Below are 19,654 nucleotides of genomic sequence, written 5' to 3'. Positions count from 1 at the left end.
TTGAAGGCAGTAAAATTCGTAGAAAATTGAAAAATACAAAATTTGAACTACCTCTAAATTTACAAAATGCTCCAACATCTGTAATCAAAACTGGTCAAGTTCATATCTAGCCTATGTCTGAAATTGAAGACGCTAGAGCACCTTGAAAACATGAATTAATCACAGCTTTTCTAATTTTTAAGATAGCAAGAAATTGAAAATAATTTTTTTCAAGCTCCTTTCAAAATTCAGCAATAATGGAGCAATTATAGATTCAGTTTTTCTGCAATATTGAGAGAGAGTGCAACTTTGAAGAATCTATGTACCTACATTAAACAAGACTATTATGTATTTTCGCCTTTTCAGTTTTTATAGTCGGCAACCCAACTTACAGAATTGCTGTTTCAGCAAACGAAGTATTCCACGCCTGTCAGACCAGTTCCCAACAAATGAACAAAAACTTCAGCAGCCTGATTTCTACCTACAGTATGCAACCAATAGAACATTCCAGACACCAGTAGCCTACCTGGAAATTCAAAGGCGACGATGGAAGTTGCGCACGAAAGAAACCAAACTACAGCTGCGAATTCCCGCGACTAACAGAATAATAAAATGATACGAATTCTGATCTGAAAAATTCACAAAATTATTTAAACATTAAACAATGATTAAGTATCAATAACTTACAAAATATCAGCATCGAAGTAGAATACAAAAATTTTATCGAACAAAAAAATTCTTATCGTCTGTTTTGTTATTTTTTTCAAAGAAAGATTACAATTAAATGCAGAAATATGCACTGGGAAGAATGAAGCAGGAGTTGGGGGGAAAAACATCAACCTTACAAACCCCCATTTTTTACGGGTGTAATAATCTTGTAATAAAAAAAAAAAAGGTGAGAACAGCAAGGGAATTTTTTTCTCCACAATTAATCAGACAAAATACTAGTTTTCAAATCAGAAAAAATGACATACCGAACAAAGAAGCTAAAAAAACTAGGTACCTCTCTACGTAACTTAAATGAGGAAAATTGTACTTCACAGATGACAAATTTCACATTTTCCCCTCCTTTCTTCTTCTCAATGAATTTTAAATAAAGATAAATTTAAAATTTTTTATTAAAAAATTAATTTTAAAAAAAATGTGATTTAATTTTTTAGTTTAGGTTTTATAATTTTTTCTCATATCATCGCTGAAATGAAAAAATTTTATTCAAGTATCTTTTCTCAAGTTTGGGACCAAAAAGTTGAGGTATAGATAAGATCATATTTCCCTCAATCATACTTAACAACCTGAGCAAACAACTTTACTAAAAAAGAGCGTATTTGTATTTGTATTTTTTTTTCGAAAAATGAGTCCCTCAATGTAAGTCAAATGGTCCAAAATAAAGGCGAAAAAATTTCAGGGTTCAATCAGGTAATTTTGAATACTTTTCAGAACTTTTCTTTCATTTTCAAAATTCATGTTTGGATTGACAACGAATAAAAATCACTCTCCAGCCCTCATAAAATTGAATAGAATTACACAATTCCAAAAATCTACATTCTCAGTGGTTCCAAAAAATACGTAAATTGATTTACTCAAAATAGGTATCGCTGATTTTCAGGAAATGCAATTTTTTGGCTTTTTCTGCTTTGTCGAAAGCGAAACAACCATTTTTATATTTTAAATTCAAATAAGAGTTTTAAAATGAAAAAACAAAGAATTATAAATTTTTGGCACATAAAAATTACCAAATCTAAATCTTTATCAAATTACAGAAGTCTCTTTAAAATGGATAAAAAATTTGAAAATATGTACTCAAAATGAGCGAAACTTGCCAAATTTTTACAGAAAGTTACTTTAAATTAAGAAAAAAATAGAATAAAATACCTTTAATGTCATGAAAATTAATACCTAAGGTACAATTAAAATTGAAAAAAATCTCATGTTGTCCTAAAAAAAAACTTTATATTTCAAAATCCCAATAGTAGTAAAATTTCATTTCTTCCAGAATCCGAAAATCGAATACCTAGTTACTTTATTTTGTTTCGTTAGTTTATCGGGCCTTACTGCAAGAAATATTGAAAATGAAACGAGAAAATTTCAAAATACAAAGCACAAAAGTTGAAAAATAAATAATATTTAAAAGTATTGCATCAAATTCTAAAAAAATTATTTCAACTACAATAAAAAAACTGTTGAAATATCAAAAAAAAAAAAAATTTTTTTAAATTTTTTCAACACTATTTTACACAGTTTCAAAATCATTATTTTTAATGTTTTGAAATGAAATTTTTTAAATTAAAAAAAAAAAATTGGCATAAGCGAACGATAATCCACTTTTGAGATAATAAGAAGTAACCGATCACAGCAGTTCCATTCACAATCATCAACAATCCTTCGATAAGGCTTCGAACGTGCTTCACATATGTAGGTAATTCTACAGTTTCCCAGATTATGCCACTGAAAACATTTTCAAGTAAGAAAAATACCTACCTTGACACTTGAAGGAGCCCTTGAAAGAGAATATCCGTTCGAAAAATCTGGATCTACATTAAACTTTTTCAACTTTCAAACACGAAGAAAATCTAGAACGTGAAAAAAAAACAACACAGATTAGTAACCTAGAATTCACTTGAAATGAAACATTAATTTCGGAGTAATCAATAAACTTTCTAAAAAAAAAAACCATCGCTTCGGAGATTTAAAAATATTTTCTCTTAACTTATGATCTTAAAAAAATTCAAATTGTTGATATTCAGATATGATTTAATTTCAAGAAAAAAATTCAAAGTTTCGTTTTTTTCTATTTTTCAAAACAGTTTTCCACAATTAAGAAATACTCGTAAAACTTCATCGGGGTAAATTTTTTCAATTTTCATCTCTTTAAATACACCTTTGAGTATAATTATTCACACTACTGCCCTCATTTTATACATTTCAAACACTCTTCTTTCATCCCCCCCCCCCCCAAAAAAAAAGATGAATCAAAATTGAATTCACTATTCCCTCCCCTTTCCCCATCCTTCAAACACTGAAACTATTCAAATCAGTTTGAAAATGCGAAGCACCTTTTTCTCATGAGAAGTAAAAATTAAACAGTGAGAGAATCTTCAAACAATTCAAAAAGCAAATTTTTAAACAAAAAAAAACAGATCCAAAATATTAGCGAAAATCCTCATTACGAAATTCGTAAGTTCATTTTTCTACTCGTATTTTTGCAATTACATACAAACCAATTGCTCAAAAAGATTCTCATTACAAAAATTCATAAGTTTACTTTCTCATTTCCCCAATTACAAACCAATTTACCCCCCCCCCCCCCCTCCCTCCCTCTCTCTCAAAAAAACCAACTCAAATTAAATTTTTTAAATCTCCATATTCAGATAAAAAAAATAATTCCATGCACAAAAACACCGCCCTAAAAACTTGATACATTTATTTCGAAAAATACACTAAAATAAGGAATATTCATTATTAAATTGGTAAACTACGTAAAAAAAAAAGAAAGAAGAAAACGAAAGAAAAAAAATAATAATAACCGAAACTTATAATCGATTTCACGCGACAAAATACAACTTAAAAATTATTAAAATCTCAACCACACAAATCAACAAAAACTCTCGTATCGATATCGAAGGGAGTACCAACGTCCAGCGAGTTATCCATTAAAAATGGTAAAAAGTGTTAAAAAAGCAACGCTGCCGAGTCACCTTCGTCAATGCCCAACATCATTAGATCGCTATCCATAACATTAGGAAGCTCCGATGATTCCGCTTCCATTTTCGTATCTTGGGTCACAGCCGAGGTCTTGGCTGAGTCCGAAGTAGACGCAGCAGAAGCATTCGTATCGACGCTCTTTTCTGACGAGTTCTCGCTTTGACTCGTACACTCTTCGATTTTCTGCTGCAGCAGTTTCTCTTGCTCTTCGAGCTTCTCTCGGATTTTCCTCATGTGCCTACGTTTCTTTTGAGAAATCGGATTCTTTTTCTTTTTAGCGGAGGCCGAATCGTCTCCGGTGCCAGGAGGATCGGGTTCGGGTTCTTCTTCGACCCCGGGTACGTCCGGTTGCTCCGGTAGGGGTACGTTGTAGAGTTGTTCCTGGCTGGAGATGTGGACGGGTCGATCGTCGGTCGGTATCGGTATATCGGCCACGTTCGGCATGTTGGTCATGTTGTTGAACAGCATTTGCTGCATGGTCGATGCGATTTCTAGTATTTGCGAGTTTTCGTTACCGTCGTTCAACGTTAGTTGCCTATTTTTGATGGTCGATTTAATCAACGAGATTAAGTAATCTTGGGATAAGTTGGGTGGAAAAGCGGCGATGTCGGCTTGACTAGGCTGCGGTTTGTTCTCCGGATAGAGTAGTTTCAGCGTTTGGTCGAAATCTTTCTTTCTCGAGACATTATCGTCGACGACGATGCTGACTGGCTGGTCTTCGTCTTCGTTGATATCCATATCGACCACAGCCACGTCAACGTCTCGCGGACGATCGCGATCGTATTCTGCGAGTTGTTTTTGAATAGATTTCGCCAGCTGATCGGTCGTCTTAGCCGGCGGATCTGCTGGCTTCGCAGGTTTCGCAGGCTCGGCTGGCTTAGCCGGAACCACGGGCTTTGGAGGCTCGGCTGGTTTCGGAGGATCAGCCGGTTTAACAGAGGTGCTCGACGCAGCTGCTTCTTTCGTCTGATTAGCTTTAGCTTTCGCATCGGCCGGATCGTTGGTCTTTTTCAGCGCGTTTTTCGAAGGCATTTTACCAATAAATGGGAACCTTCGATCGATGATGGTTTTCTTAGGAGCGCTCTTGGACGAAGAATCTCCGCCGCCGCCGGATTTACCATCTCTAGAGCTATTTTTATCGTTGTACTTATCCGACGATCTCGAATCGCTACCGTTGGTTTTTTTGTATCTAGAATCGTCACGAGGTGATAGTTTTCTGTCTTCGAATCGACTAGCTCTGCCTCCTCGATTTCGATCTCGATCGTCGTCCCTTCGCGATCGATCCCTTTCCGGAGTGCGACTGCGACTACGACGACTAGTAGAAATTCTCTTCGCCCCGGCGTCTATGACCGCTTTATTCTTCTCCATCGACGGAGGCAGAGCCGGCAAAACGACCTCTTTCTTTTTATTAAGTTTATTCTTAAGTTCTTGGAAATCTTTATCTTTACTTTTACTGCGACCCGGAGTCATCCACTCCTGTACAAATTTATCTTCTTCTTCTTCGTCGTCATCGAACGATACAGTCGTCGGCACAGCCGGCTCCGATACGTGCGTCTTTCGAACTTTCTTCGCATCCGATACGACCATCTTGAATTTCGTATCTTTTTCTTTTTCCACGCTACGTTTACGATCCTTACTCTTTTTGGTTTTCTTTCTCTTCTTGTGCGATCCGCGAGCACTGCTGCTGCTCGACGAACTGGAACTGCTGCTCGTGCTGCTCGTACTAGTCGAACGTTTCTTGTCGCCCGAGGGGCGTAAGTGAATCGGCGGCGGAGGTGGTGGAGTCGGGTTAGGTTTGATGTAAGTTTCCATCGAATAAGCCGGAGTCACGGTTTCGGGCGCTTTGACCGTATGCGTCGAATGGGCCTTCGCTCGACTATCCAACCAGTGGTCTTCCCATTTCGGATTCGATTCCAAGAAAGTCTGAAACACGAACGATAAAATCAGAGACAACGAAAACGATACCGATACCCTACGTAATACGTATATGAGTAAATAAACGAATAAATTTTTGTACGTAGGTAATACAAAAAATGAATCAGAAAACAAACAAATTTAACCAAATGACAAACTCATTCTGCGTTCTTCCCGCCACTTCGCCAGATTATTACAAAATTTACACATGTCCATAAGTACCGGATAATCTCTTAGTAGGTTATTCCATAGATACATAATTCGTGACCTATAATAAGCAAGTAAATTCACAAATATGATCGGTAGAATTAATTCGTACTCACCATGTAATTACTTTCGTGTTCATCCGATTTCAAATGAGCTGAAGCGCAATGTAAATCACCCATCCATTGGTCGCACAGCTTACAGTACCACGCAGTCGCCGAGACAAAGAATGGCAAACCTAATCACACCGGAAAATTAGTTTTGTCAATGGGCGGTGAATTGTTACATTACATTATATTTACATACTTATGAGTTATGCGTATTTAAAAAAATAAATTTTAATAAGTTTTCAATAATTAATTACAAATTGAGGTACGTTTAGTGAACCCAATCGATCTTAAGAAGATATGATAGTTGGTTCAATGAGCCTCGGATTTATTCATCAATAATTTCATCAAACACTTGGTCAAATCTTTCAAATATTTTGACCTATATCTATTCAGCTTATTTCAAGATTCTTATAAAAAAAACCATTAAATTAAAAAAAAATTAATAACACCTGCTTTATTTCATATCAACTGAAACCAAAACCGAAGTCGAGTCCTTCAATTTTGCTCAAATTTTTGAAATGACCCCCCACCTCTCAGAAGCTGAAGGGCGGAGAAGATCTTATAATTGAGCAACATGGATTGCGGTGTTTTAAAGAGAATAAACAGCACAGATTTATTTATTAAAATGAATAATAGAAATTTCAAAATAATTTTTTTTTTTTGAACGAATGCTCAACTTTTGAAAGTTACCCTTTTTAAATTTTAAAAAAATTAAAGTGACGATGCCTTTTTACTACCTACTTTTAACAAATCAATTTTCAAAATCCTTCAAGATTTTCACATTCTCAAGAGGAGGAGTAGGAGGACGAGGAGGAAAAGGCACAAGAGCTGCCAATTTTCACCAAAATACTAAAAAATAGAGACATGTCGATTTTTACCAATTAATTTAAGGCAAGGTGTCTAACAAGTAATACAACATGAAAAAGCAGAACAAAAGCAAGACTTTTAGCAAGAAATTGCTTCAAATATTTGATTGGCGAGTGAGAGGAGAGGAGTGACGGGAAAAAGTAAGAACATTTTCAGATCGTACATTACTGGGAAAAAATGGTTGAACAATTTCCAAAATAAATTCGCCGAAAAATGAACATCTTGAATAAAAATTTTCAAACAAAAAGTAAGTTCTCGAAAATTTTTCAATTTTTCTTTTCAATTTGTAATCACTCAAGAAGAAGTGCTGAAAAACTCAAATTTCACAGAGAAGCAGAAAATAAAACGAATATTTCAAAGTTTGATTTGAAAAAAAAAAATGAAAAAACAACAAGTTTTTCGAATGTTTTGATTTTTTGAAGTGATAAAGGGGAAGGGGGAGGTTAAAATTTGCCTGGAACACCAAAAATAGTTTTCTCTTGAGAAGAAGAAAGTTTGATTTTAAAAAAACATTGTTTTTTTCGTATACGTATTTAAATTTTTTGAACCGGGAGGGAGAGGGAGGGAGAGATGGTTGAGGGGGGGGGGGGGAAGGTGACTAAAAAAAAAATGGAATAAAAATTCTGACAGTAGTTAAAAATAAAATATACAAAGAAAAATAGAAAAATATCAAGTCGAGCTGGCAGTCTCCTCCCAAATTAAAAAAAAGACAATCAAAACATCTTGACAAAAATTTACTATGGATTAAAATTATTCTTCTACGTGACCTTTTTTCAAGACCCCCCCCCTCCAATTCTGTCTTTCAAGCAATGTTAAGCTTCTTACAGAGTTTTTAAAAATTAATAAAAGTTTTAAAAAATGAATAAGAAAAAAACCAGCGGATTTTTTTTTAGAAATTTCCAATTTCTACGTCTGAATTTTTCTACTTTCATTTCTCTTTTATCCATTTTTTCAACTTCTAAAGCTGCTTATAAGTAGATCAAGAGTGTTTGGAGGGCCAAAGGAGGGGAGATTTTTTTAGAAAAATTCTGATACAGACCTTCCAATTCAGTTTTTTAAATTTTCACGATTTTGTGGAGCTCTATGTGGAAGGAAAAGAAACTAACATCACTTAAAGAGTAGGAATGGTTTTTTTTTCGAAAAAAGAGTTATTTAGAAAAGTGTTGACGCTCCAATACATTTTTTTTTCTTTGCAAACCAACTTCTATTTGCTTATATTTTTTTGATCCTGAGGAGCTTTGTTGTGAGGCTCAACATTTCTGGAACCATGGGAAAATATTTTTCATAAAGTTTATTGGATTCCTTTTGATCCAAAAATTGAGAATTTTTGAGTAGCTTGGGTCCACTTTTGTCTAATTTTTATTATTTTTAATTTTTTGAGGGGAGGGGGGGGGGAGCTTTGTACAGGGCAATTCACATTGTTTACAACACCAGAAAAGATTTTTTCAGAAAAACAGGTAGGTACTTTAGAAGAGTTTCCTCGTGAAATTGAACAAAATTCAATCAACGTTTTTCAATTACGTTATTTTTCGATTTTTTTTATCAAATGGAGAGGGGGAAGTGATGGGGGCTCCGTGTACTATTTTTTCAAATTTGATGTAAAATCCAAAAAATAGAGTAATATTTTCTCAAAAAATTTAACCAGAGAAGTGGGTGAATGGAGTCATACAAAATCAAACATCGAAATAAAGACCACCCTAGCCTCCTTTCTCATCAAAATTGAAAAAAAAAGACTAAAAATATAGTCCCACATTGATCCAGATGACGCTGATTTCAAAATTCGATTCATTTCCCCAATCCTACTCCTCTGTGCCCGCCCCTTCTTCCACCTTTCGAACATTCTAAAACGTAGCCAAAAAATACCACTGAGATGAAAATGACATGCGAAGTTTCCACGACAAATTAGGGAGCAGAGTTCTAAAATAAATTTCTAGTGCTTTTCCCTCGAAAATTGAAGGCCGGAGAGAAATTGAAAACTTGAATTTGAAAAAGTGTATAAACTTTCGAGCTCAGTTTTAATTTTAATGAAAAATATTTCAATTTTGAAGATTTTTTCTGCGATTTAAAAATTTAAAAAAAATATATTTCAGCCCACTTCCTTTTGCTTTTTCAACTTTCTATCAACTAACCAACTGTTAATAAATTCAAAAATTGTTCGGTTTTGCTATTTTAAAGTTTTAATCAAAATTTTTAGATTGCTACATTCCTGTTCAATTTTCACAACTTCAGGACCCTCCCTCTTCCCCTCCCTTCCACTCACCAAAAAATATTTATTCATTTGCTTTTTTGAAAATTAATACGAAACTACTACGAACTTTAGATTTGGGCCACTCTTCGCCTTTTTGGAAAGGATCTCTAGAAAAACTTGGCATTCGGTTCATATTCGAAGATCGATTTGATAATTTTACGAAATGAACAACCTAACTTTACAAAAAATTCAAACCCAAAACAACCGAGTATTTCATACCGAATAAAAATCAAAATTGAGATTAAAACATACACGACTTAAGATTATATTCAAAACCTCCGCAAAAATCCGAATACTCATCATTACTTGAAATCCTCCATTCGACAATAATTTACCTCGAATAGGAATCCTTTCTGTAGGAGCATCGGGAATGGTTGGCTTTCTTGCATCTGATACATTCTTGTGCCACGGATAATCGATCAAGTTATTAGTCTGAAATAACCATACATCACGTCTGAATATTCTTTATCTAAATCATTCGTATAACAACTAATAAATCGAGAAAAAAAAATGAAATATTCAAGAAAAATTTGCCAATTTCTAGAATCAATTTACATACCAAGATATCAAGCAAGTTCCATCAAAACAACAATGTTGATCGAGAATCGACGAAATTTCATAATATTCGATTCGAAATTAAAAAATTCGAAATAATAAACCCCTGAACATGATTAGTATATACATCGGGGTGGGGTCATCCGCCGAAAAGAGCAACTAACACCATCGCACTTGTTTCATCGTTGGTCGCCATTCGACTCTTGTACATTACTCGTAATCGATAATACATACGTAGGTTAAAAAATGAATAAAACTGAAGCTAAAACTAACCGTCAAGACTTTCTTATGTTCCTCAGCGTGCAAATGCAACAAATACTCCTTGGCGGTTTTCGGGAACACGTTGCAAACTCGACACCAGTGTATTTCCGGATCGTAGTAAACGTAATTCACGGTTTCGGCGGTACCTCGAACCCAACCTCGTGATACGTGCTTGGGTGGTTTAGGCTTCTCGGGAACCGCGGGGACTGGAACTTCGGGTTTTTTTGGTTTATCTGAGAACCTAGAGAATTTCGGACCTTCGGGAGGTTTGGGCGGCTCGACGGGCCGATTGTATACTACATCTTCGAAAGACGATTTGAATCTATCCGAAAGTTTGACTTCTTTCGGTTTCTCTACCGGTACCGTTTCCTTCTTTGGGGAAGGTGGAGGAGGATTAACGGCCGTAGGTGAAGCTGCCTTTGGAGTCTGTACCGGAGACACGGCGCTCGTACTACTGGAGACGACCTTTTCGTCTTTTTCTCGTTTGTTTCGCTTCCTGTCCCTGGAAGTGGAACGACGTCCGCGATAGTAGTTATCGCGCGAACGCGATCTACGACGGCGTCGTGATCGAGGAGATCTCGAACGGGATCTGGAACGGGACCTGGATCGTGATCTGGATCGGAGTCGTGCGCGCGATTTGGATCGAGGACGAATACGCGATTTCGACCGGCGACGTGATTTGGACCTGGATCGACGACGTGACTTGGATCGTGACCGGAAACGTGATTTTGATCGAGATCTGCGTTTCCTTCTGTGTTCTTTCGCGTTATCGTCCTGCGGAGGAGAAAAGAAACCGGTGTAAATAAACAGGATTATGTCTAATTTCTAAAAATAGATAGACAAGAAAGTGGCACAGGAGAAGGGTGGATAAACCAACTTTCGAAATACTTACATCGTCGGCTTTCTTCGATCCTTCCTCCGAACTATCAGCTGATCCTTTCAATCCTTCATCTTTGATGATTTTCGACAACATGTCGATCACGTTTTTAACCGCTTTAATTTTATTTGATATTTCGTTCTTTGAAACAATTTAATAAAAATACCAAATCAACGTTTTGTTCGAAAATATGTACGACAATATTCGGAAATAAAATAATACTAAAAAATCGCATCGCTTCTAAAAATACACGTACTTGTAGTTTGGTATTCTCTCTGAGGATTTCGTCCGCTTGAGGAGTTTTCGTATCCATCAAACCTTCCTTCGTTTTCCTCAATTTGTTGAGCTCTTCGCTGAGTGAATTGTATTTCTGAAGATATTGATCACGTTGATCCATAAGTTTCTGGTTCTGTTGACGAATTTCTTCTTTGACAGCTACAAAATGGAACAAATCGAGAAATTAAAGAGTATTTCGAAGCATTTTAAACGTAAATAAAAAATGAGTAATATTCTTATCGAAGCGTTTATTTATTTATCATTTTTTTTTTTTCAGTGAACATATGTTCAGGACTCGTTCTCAATTTTTTACAAAAAATTAAAAAAATAACAACGAGAAGTTGAACTATTTTGCAACTTTTTGATAAAAAAACGGGACTTTTTGACAATTTTTGGCGACCGGGAGAGAATTACATATTATAATTTCTGGCACAATAAAAATGACAAGTTTAGCTAAAAGAGGGTTTTTTTTGGCAATTTCTGAATCAAAAATTTTAAAAATGAGATTTTTTGGTATACAATTTTCAGTAGTTTGCTAAAAAACAAGAAACGAGAATTTTTGACAATTTTTGGCAAAAAGAAAAACATTGACGGTTTTTGAAAGTTATAGGTAAAAAGGGATGATTTTGACTATTTCTGCAAAAAAAAATTCGAGACTTTTAGGAAATTTTTTGCGAAAAAAAAAATAAAAAAAATAACAACAAGAATTTGAAGTATTTTGCAACTTTTTGATCAAAAAACGGGACTTTTTGACAATTTTTGGCGACCGGGTGAGAATTATTGTAATTTCTGGCACAATAAAAATGACAAGTTTAGCTAAAAGAGGGGCTTTTTGGCAATTTCTAAATAAAATTTAGAAAAATGAGATTTTTTGGAACTTTTTTGCAAAAAATACTACAATTTTTAGCTGTTTGCTAAAAAACAAGAAACGAGAATTTTTGACAATTTTTGGCAAAAAGAAAAACATTGACAGTTTTTGAAAGTTTTTGGTAAAAAAGTGATAATTTTGGCTATTTCTGCAACAAAAAAAAATCGAGACTTTCGGGGAATTTTTTGCGAAAAAACGATAATTTTTAGCAAAAAATTGAGATTAAGTACTTGGCAATTTTGGCAAAAAGCGAGACTTTTTGCAATTTTTGGAAACCAGCGAGACTTTGACAATTTCAGCCCATCTATTTAATAAATTTTCAGAAATTATTTTGTGACTTATTCAATATGGAAGATTAAACCCTCAACTACTGATTGAATATTTGAAGAAATCCACCGCTTAACCAAGCAATTCTCAAGTACCTAACGTTAAAATGTAACAATACTGACATACACCTCAAGTTTACACGCTAAGGTCCTTTGGGGTCGCTCTCGTTTTGAATTTTTAGTTTTTTGGGCTCCTCCTTGAAGTTGTTAGAAACTACATAGGAGTAGATTATTCCCAATTTTTTGATTTTCCTTCCAATCAGAAAAAGTTTTGCCAGCAGTCTTCCCCTTCCTCCCCCTAATCAGCTGAAATATGAAAAAAAATACAATTTACCTAGATAGAAATTTCCTATTTTAGCGTCCGAATTTTTCTAAACCCCTCTTTTTTAAGAAAAACCTTCCTCGCTTCCCCAGCTATATTTGTTTTTTTTTACATAAAGCCCTCCTGAGTTGAGAAAGATGGTTCAAAAAAATGAAATGACTCATTTTTTGGAAATTTTCTCATTTTCGAGTCAAAATTTTTCCAATACGTAATCCTGTTTTCAAAAAAAAAAAAAAAAAAAAAGAAAGAAACAAGAAAAAAATTGGAGGTTTATAAAACTTTGAAGAATTTTAATTTCTGGCCACAATCGTCTCAAATATCCCCTTTTTAAACAAAACCCCTCCATTGACCTCCCAAAACGATGTTAGTCCCCTTCTACATAGTCTTTCATCTGTATAAAATAAAATAAAATCTGTAAAAATTGTTGAAAATTTTCTATTTCTGATCGATCCATTTTCAAAAGAAAAAATCTTCCTCATTAACTCAAACGATGTTGGGATCTTCATAATGCAGGAGCTCCCAAAATTGTTGAAATTTATATAAAATAAAATTAATAACATGTTCTTGAAAATAATTCCCCTACAAAATAATTTTTCTGATCACCCCTTGGCCGCGTTTTCAAGGGTTCATACACAACTTTTTCCAAAAAAATATTTCATTAAGAAAATTATACTTTTCCCAAATTTTTGTCAGAAAAGAGACTACATAATTTACAAATTTTTAGCAATATTCAACGTGAAAGTTATAAATTTTGACGATTTCTGAAAAAAAAAAGATTCTAACCAGGCAGAGCTTCTTTTTTCTATCAATTTTTTCCAAAAAGCAAAACTTGAGCAATTAGGAAAAAATTGAATTTTGATGCCTTTTTTAATTAATTTAAAAGTTCAAGTTTACTTATTATAATTTTTTTTTCAAAATAATAATTTATAGTAAATAAATTTCAATTTTTTCAATAGTTTGATCTTTAAATTCTATTTATATTATTTTAAGGGTTATTCGTTTAATTATTCAAAATTGATTTTTTTGAATTTTTTTTTTGCAAAAAAGGTAACAATCTTTAGTAATTTTCAGCAAAAGAGTGAAACTTTCAATAAAAGTTTGACAATAAAAGCGAAACGTTGACAGACTTTTTAAACAATTTTTAAAAGAAAAGGCCACATTTCTCCTTTCGATTAATTTTGAAAAATTTGGGTTCAAGAAAATAGTACAAAAAATTTGATTTAATCGAGTTAGAAAGTTGAAAGGTTCACACTAGCTCACACTAAAGGAGGGGGAGAGGGTGTCAATTACTTTTGCAGTCTTCAGAGATTTTTTTTTTTTTCAAAAATTATTCGCAAGATAAAACACGAAAATTTTGCCACTTTCAACTTTCTTATCACGTGAAAGCTCCATAAACGAGCTTAGTCTAAATGCTATTTCACCAAAACTGAATTTTGTTTCAATTTTTGTTGATTTCCAAAATTTCGTAATAAACTGGGCTAGCTTCGTGATCATCTTTAAGCAACAATTATTCAACAATAATTACACAATTTGAAATGAAATTATGATCTCAGAACACTTAGCTCATCTCCAAAAATAGAACATATTTCGATAATAACCAATCGGTAAAAAAAAACCAACAACTTACCATCTTCGCTCGTAACCTTACTATCAGCTTTAGAAGAGTCTGAAATAGAAAAAATTAACCTCAGATAAGTCATCTTCGAATAACCATACGGCGATGAAAATATATCGAAATTATTACCTTTAGCACGAGGGGCTTTATCAGCGACAGGAGCCAGAACAGGCGTAGTTGTTTGATTACCAGGTACCCAGCCATGAGAAGGCTGCGATAATGTCTTCGTTGAGTAATAAATTCAAATTTGTATCATTCTATCGTTATTTTATAAACTTACAGTGAATCCTGCAGGTTGAGGCGGTCTGACCGTAAAGAATTCCACCGATGAAGGCGGTTCGGGATTGAAATTACGACCTGCACGCGTCTCGGGTATAACGGCTCCGGGAAACTGAAACGAGCTTTCGATAATTAAAATAGTTCGATAGTGATAGGCGAACGAAGAAATCGGACTCTTACAGGGTTGAAGTAGTTAGCGAACGCAGGATTGGAAAATTGACGAGCAGAAGCAGCAGCACCCGCAGGGGCTCGAGTCTCTAGAACTGGTATCTTTGTAGGGTGATCGAGTTCAGTACCTGGAACAGGGGCATCGTCCTCGAAACCCGAATCTTGAGGGAAGGATTTATGTTTATGGTCCGAGTTGAGAGAGATTTTGATTTTATTAGTGTCGTTTCTGAGTCGTGCACCGGTTGGCATACAGTCGTCTAAGATGATCACATCATCGTCTTCGCCTCCTCGATTTGCTCGAGGTGTTTTGGGTTCCATTAACGAGGCTCGACCGGGTGTTCTGGGTTCCATTAACGAGGATCGAGAAGGTGTTCTGGGTTCCATATGAGAACTTCGACCGGGTGTTCTGGGTTCAACATGAGAACTTCGACCGGGTGTTCTGGGCTCCATTCGAGAGGGTGTTTTGGGTTCCATCAACGAAGCTCGAGAAGGTGTTCTGGGTTCCATTCGAGAAGGTGTTCTGGGCTCCATATGAGAAGTTCGACCGGGTGTTTTGGGTTCAATTAACGAAGCTTTCAGCTTCTCTTCGAGTTTATTCTCGACTACGATTTTACCAACTTTACCCGATCTACGGTTACCGGCGTTTGGATAGTTCTCGTCGAGCAGGTCGTTATAAATATCCTCGTTCGAGAATCGTTCTTGGGTGAAAAGTCTGGACGCCGCGGTATCATGATACATTTGCACAGGATCGTAACCGACGTCATCTTTATCATCGGATTTATCTTCGTTATCGTATTCATCGTCGTAAGCCCACTCGCTGAAAGTCTCGCCGAATTTCATTTTCTCTCTTTGCAACGAGCGAACTGTTTTAGCTTGGCTTTCGATTTCGGCTGGGTTTTGTCTGGCAGCTTTGCGAGGATAATGGTCGCCCAATTGACCTTTTTTAAACGAGCGTTCGTATTCTAACAAACGAGTTGTATCATCTTCCGGTACTTTTTCGCGATTCAGCCAAGGAGCTGACGGCTTCGATGCCATATCACCCAGATGCGGTTCGCTGGGATTGGTACTCAGTTCAAAATCGTCGTAAATTCGATCATCGGAGAATGATCCTTTTGAGGTCATATCGACATTTGGATGATGAATTAACCGAACTCGAAACTTTAGCAGTAGCCGGAAAAACTACACGTCTTCCATTCGGCTACAGGATTATACTATTCGTACGAACGAAAGTTTTATCGTTATTATTTTACACAAAACACTGTATGTTCGATTTACCAGCGCGATTTTTACAGTTAACGTTGATATTCTTACCGAACTGGGGTGTTTTAACGTAGATCTGCGACAACGAACCGATCACTCAAGAATACAGCATCATCGTCGTCTTCGTCATTGAACATAATTCGTACGTACACGAATTACCCTGAAAAGTAACCAAGTCTTTCAGTCGGTGCATCTTGAAGCACACACATGCAAAAAGGATCGATCATGTACACAAAATACATTATCAGATAACGCAGACAATATGGCTATCTTTGAAGGAAAAAAAATACAAACACAAACTAAATTTTGCATGCGGTCGATAACACCGGAACGAGTTCAACTGTTGCAAGTTTTATAAGCCAAGTACATCGTTGTACGTTTGATTCACTGTACAAACATGCTTCATTACGATGAAATACTTTTTTACTAGTCTTATTTCAATAATTTAATGTATAAGAATAGACGAAGCGTCATGAATAATCGACTATAATTACGTAGATGCGAATATTATGATGATAAACATTACCACTAGTTCACTCCATCGGGGATCCATTGATGCACTGAGGTGTTCAGTAAAGCCATCGTGGTTTACTTTATAATTACACTTTCGAGAAATAATTATTATTATTAATAAAATTAATTAATAAAACTCGATTGAAATATAAACTTTCCGAAATCGGAATTCGCCACTATGGAGTTTTTCTCAAACTTTTCGGCGAATGTTTTCATTTTTTTCCTAAATTCAGTGTTGCCATTATTAAAATAACCATTGTTACCAACTGTTTTTTTGATTTTCTTTACCTATCTAAGAGACCTATTTTATTTTTTTCATTTTTTTTTTTTTTTTTTAAATAAAAATGATTTTCAAATTTCAATTTCATTTTTCATGATTTGAAATTTGAAATAAATTCGAAGATTTCGAAGAATGAAAATAAATAAAATTTTGAAATGTTGTAAATTAAACTTGAATTAGTTGATTCTGTTGCTTTGTTGCTTCTCTTCAGTACTCAGCATAAAAAAACTAAAACAAGTGACTTTAAAAAAACAACAACAAAAAAGAAAAAACAAAAAATTATTGGGAAGGAACGAAGAATCGCAAGTAGATAAATATGAAAAAAGACATTCGAATTCGGCACTTTCAAATTATTAGAAATTAGGAGTGAGAAAAATGAGGAGTACTAATGCAATGAGTAGTCGTATTAGGAAAATGGATATCCGAACCGAACTCAACAGCCTTAAAAAGATAAAGATAACAAACGATGCGTCATACGTCATCATTTTAACGTATTCTGGGGAATGAAGAAAGACACACACGACAAGAGGGTTCAGACGTTCAGAGTCTCAGAGGGGCCCCATCGTAAAAGTAGATGATAATTCAAACTCACTAGTTACAAAAACCAACAAACCATGAATAACACCAAATTTTGACCATGTTTGGGCTACTGAAGTGGGAAGAGGGTAATAAGGGCGAAAAATTGACCTGATATTCGAACCCACAAAGACCTCACAAACGATGCGTCTTACTTCATTTTGAATTTTGATCTGCTTGACCAGAGTCCAGAGGTCGGACGAGTCCAGAGGGTAGAATCGAAAGGAAATTAGTAAAGTGACTTGGACTTTGGTATAACCAAAAACGTTACGAAACTCAAACAAACATTTTGATGCAGAAAAAAATTACCAAAAAAAAAAAAAAACTCGATTGAGATTTCAATAATTTTTACAAAAAGCAGGACGTTTTGGAAATAATTGACAAAGAAGTGACGCTTGGTCGCAATTTTTGCCAAAAAATTTGGATTACTTTGTACCTAACTGTTCAGCAAAAAAGTAAGACTTTATGTTTGCAGCAAAAAAGTGAGAATTTTTGCCAATTTCTGGCGAAATAGCGAACCTTGGACATGACGTGACTTCTAGCAACTTTTGGCAAAAAATGAAACTTTCTTTTGAAATTTTTAGCAAAAAATTGATCTCCAGGGTCCAGGCCTGTTTGCAATTTTTGCTAAAATAGTGAAGTCTTTGACCAATTTTTGGTAAAAAGCAAGACTTTGACAGTTGAATCGGTCAGTGCGGAAAGAGGATAAGTCCATTTTCGCGTTTTTCAGGAATAACAAAAAACTGATTTATTTGAAAATCAAAAATTTTTGGTAAACATGCTTAAGGTCATTGAAAGAGGACCCCAAGACACAATTTTTAGCACTGTTTAGAAAAAAAAATATTCACGTGCGCCGGCGCTGTTGCTGCCTAAACAAATGGGACTTAGACCCTTTCTGCACTCAATCGACAAAATTTCTTTTGAAATTCCTCGGGCACGAATGGGGCTTGATTCTACATCTAAGTACATCATTTAGACTGCTATCTCGTTTAAATTGACCAAAAACCCCTTGAGTTCTAAGACTTTTTGCCGAAGTTGTTAATTTTTTCATCATTTTTCAGTTTTCACTTTCTTTGTACTATACTTCGTACCTAATGATTTTTAATGTAGCCTCTCTAAAAAGAATTGGAATGAGAAATAACAATTTGCTGACTGGCATAAGAAAAGAATACCACTTTTGCCAAATAAAATTACAATTTTTTACAGAAAATGAAAAAAATATTACAATTTTGCCTACTTACATACTCGTACATATTATGTAGGTGTTCTTTGATTTGAAGAAATGTTAATTTTCCGTTTTTAATTTTTGGATTTCATTTTGGAAAAGAGAGATGAATGTAGGTAAGTACCTGAGCGAAGTAAAAAGTGAAAAAATGATATAGGTATGTGAGAAATTTGTTGGTTTCAAAATTAGAATATGTGAATGAAGTTTTTTTTCTTAGAAATTTCAATAGAGAAAAAGTAAACAGACAAGCAATCAAAAATTTGTGTTTTGAGAATAAAAAAAATGTTTTGTTTGAGAATATTACATTGTTTTCACTAAAAAAAATGTTTTGTTTGAGAATATTACATTGTTTTCACTTTTGATCTTGAATCTTTTAAAAATTTCTTTGAAAAAATAAAATAAAAGAGGCCCGAGCGAAGCGAGGGTGCGAGGGATGAAAGCTTTTGAAACTTTGTATTTCAAGAAGTAAAAAAACGTTTTTTATCCAAAAACTTCATGTTCTCGAAATTTAAAATTTTTTAAACTTATAATGATGGAATTTTAGAAAGTTTAATTTTGAATATACATATTACGAGTAAAAAAAGCGACGAGACCGAGCGAAGTAGAGACAGAAGCTTTTAAAAATTTATATAATTTCAGCAGCTTTGCCTACTTCAGAAATTTTTCTGACCAACCAAATTTTCCTTAATTTTCTAATTATCAAATTCAGAATTTTTAAATTGACAATTTTTTTTAATTTAGTCATTTTTAAAACTTTTTTCTCAACGTTTGACAATTTGTCAAAATTTAGGGCAAACCTTTTGTCAAAATCATAAAATTTGATTTTTGATATAAATTTATCAAATTTTTTGAAAAATTTTTACCTACCGTCTTGGTAAATTTTATAATATGTACCTGCCAATTTTTGTATTGTCAATAATTCTTCAATTTTTTTGAAATATTTCACCCAAACATTAAATTTGCGTGTTATGATGGAAACGTGATCAATTTTTGAAAAATTGCCTACATTTTGCCTAATTTTTGAGTGGGAAATCCAGTATTCAATAACATGCAATGCAATCTGTCCAAATAAATTTTTGCACTACTTACACTCGCATTTGGTGCTTGTCAAGTATCCACTTGACTGTTGACACACCGCAATTACCAACATTGGTGGGATCAGTAACCCAGTTAAAAGCCATATTTTATATTATTGTCCAGCAAATTTTATACGCAGGTACTTATGCTAA

General features: G+C 34.4%; 1 protein-coding gene across 2 annotated transcripts; it reads right to left on the bottom strand.

Moving 5' to 3' along the window:
* Positions 1-3,383: 3,383 nt before the first annotated feature.
* LOC135837064 (uncharacterized) lies at positions 3,384-16,539 on the bottom strand. Of its 2 annotated transcripts, XM_065352208.1 has the most exons (12): positions 16,358-16,539; positions 15,883-15,991; positions 14,584-15,782; positions 14,405-14,515; positions 14,254-14,335; positions 14,137-14,175; positions 10,974-11,152; positions 10,733-10,858; positions 9,853-10,614; positions 9,360-9,456; positions 5,919-6,037; positions 3,384-5,604 (listed from the first exon to the last, which is right to left on the bottom strand). In XM_065352208.1, exons 3-12 carry the CDS (start codon positions 15,691-15,693, stop codon positions 3,649-3,651), a joined length of 4,581 nt encoding a protein of 1,526 aa, XP_065208280.1. In that variant the 5' UTR covers positions 15,694-15,782; positions 15,883-15,991; positions 16,358-16,539; the 3' UTR covers positions 3,384-3,648. The 2 variants fall into 2 exon arrangements, with proteins under 2 accessions (XP_065208280.1, XP_065208279.1); XM_065352207.1 differs by lacking the exon at positions 16,358-16,539 and adding an exon at positions 16,126-16,299 and having other exon boundaries at positions 14,584-15,991.
* Between the last annotated feature and the right edge of the window lie 3,115 nt (positions 16,540-19,654).

Source organism: Planococcus citri, chromosome 2 (assembly GCF_950023065.1).
Source record: "Planococcus citri chromosome 2, ihPlaCitr1.1, whole genome shotgun sequence".
Classification (NCBI taxonomy): Eukaryota; Metazoa; Arthropoda; class Insecta; order Hemiptera; family Pseudococcidae; genus Planococcus; species Planococcus citri.
Note: the sequence above shows the minus strand (reverse complement) of the source record. Positions and strands in the feature narration are given on the sequence as shown.

Bases quoted from the DNA above. Each gene is read 5' to 3' on its own strand.
- LOC135837064 (XM_065352208.1), bottom strand. From the start codon at position 15,693: ATGACCTCAAAAGGATCATTCTCCGATGATCGAATTTACGACGATTTT. The intron at 14,336-14,404 runs GTAAGTTTATAA...ACATTATCGCAG, and splicing joins CTCAACCTGCAGGATTCACT to CCTTCTCATGGCTGGGTACC. The intron at 9,457-9,852 runs GTTAGTTTTAGC...TGGTTATTTCAG, and splicing joins AACATAAGAAAGTCTTGACG to ACTAATAACTTGATCGATTA.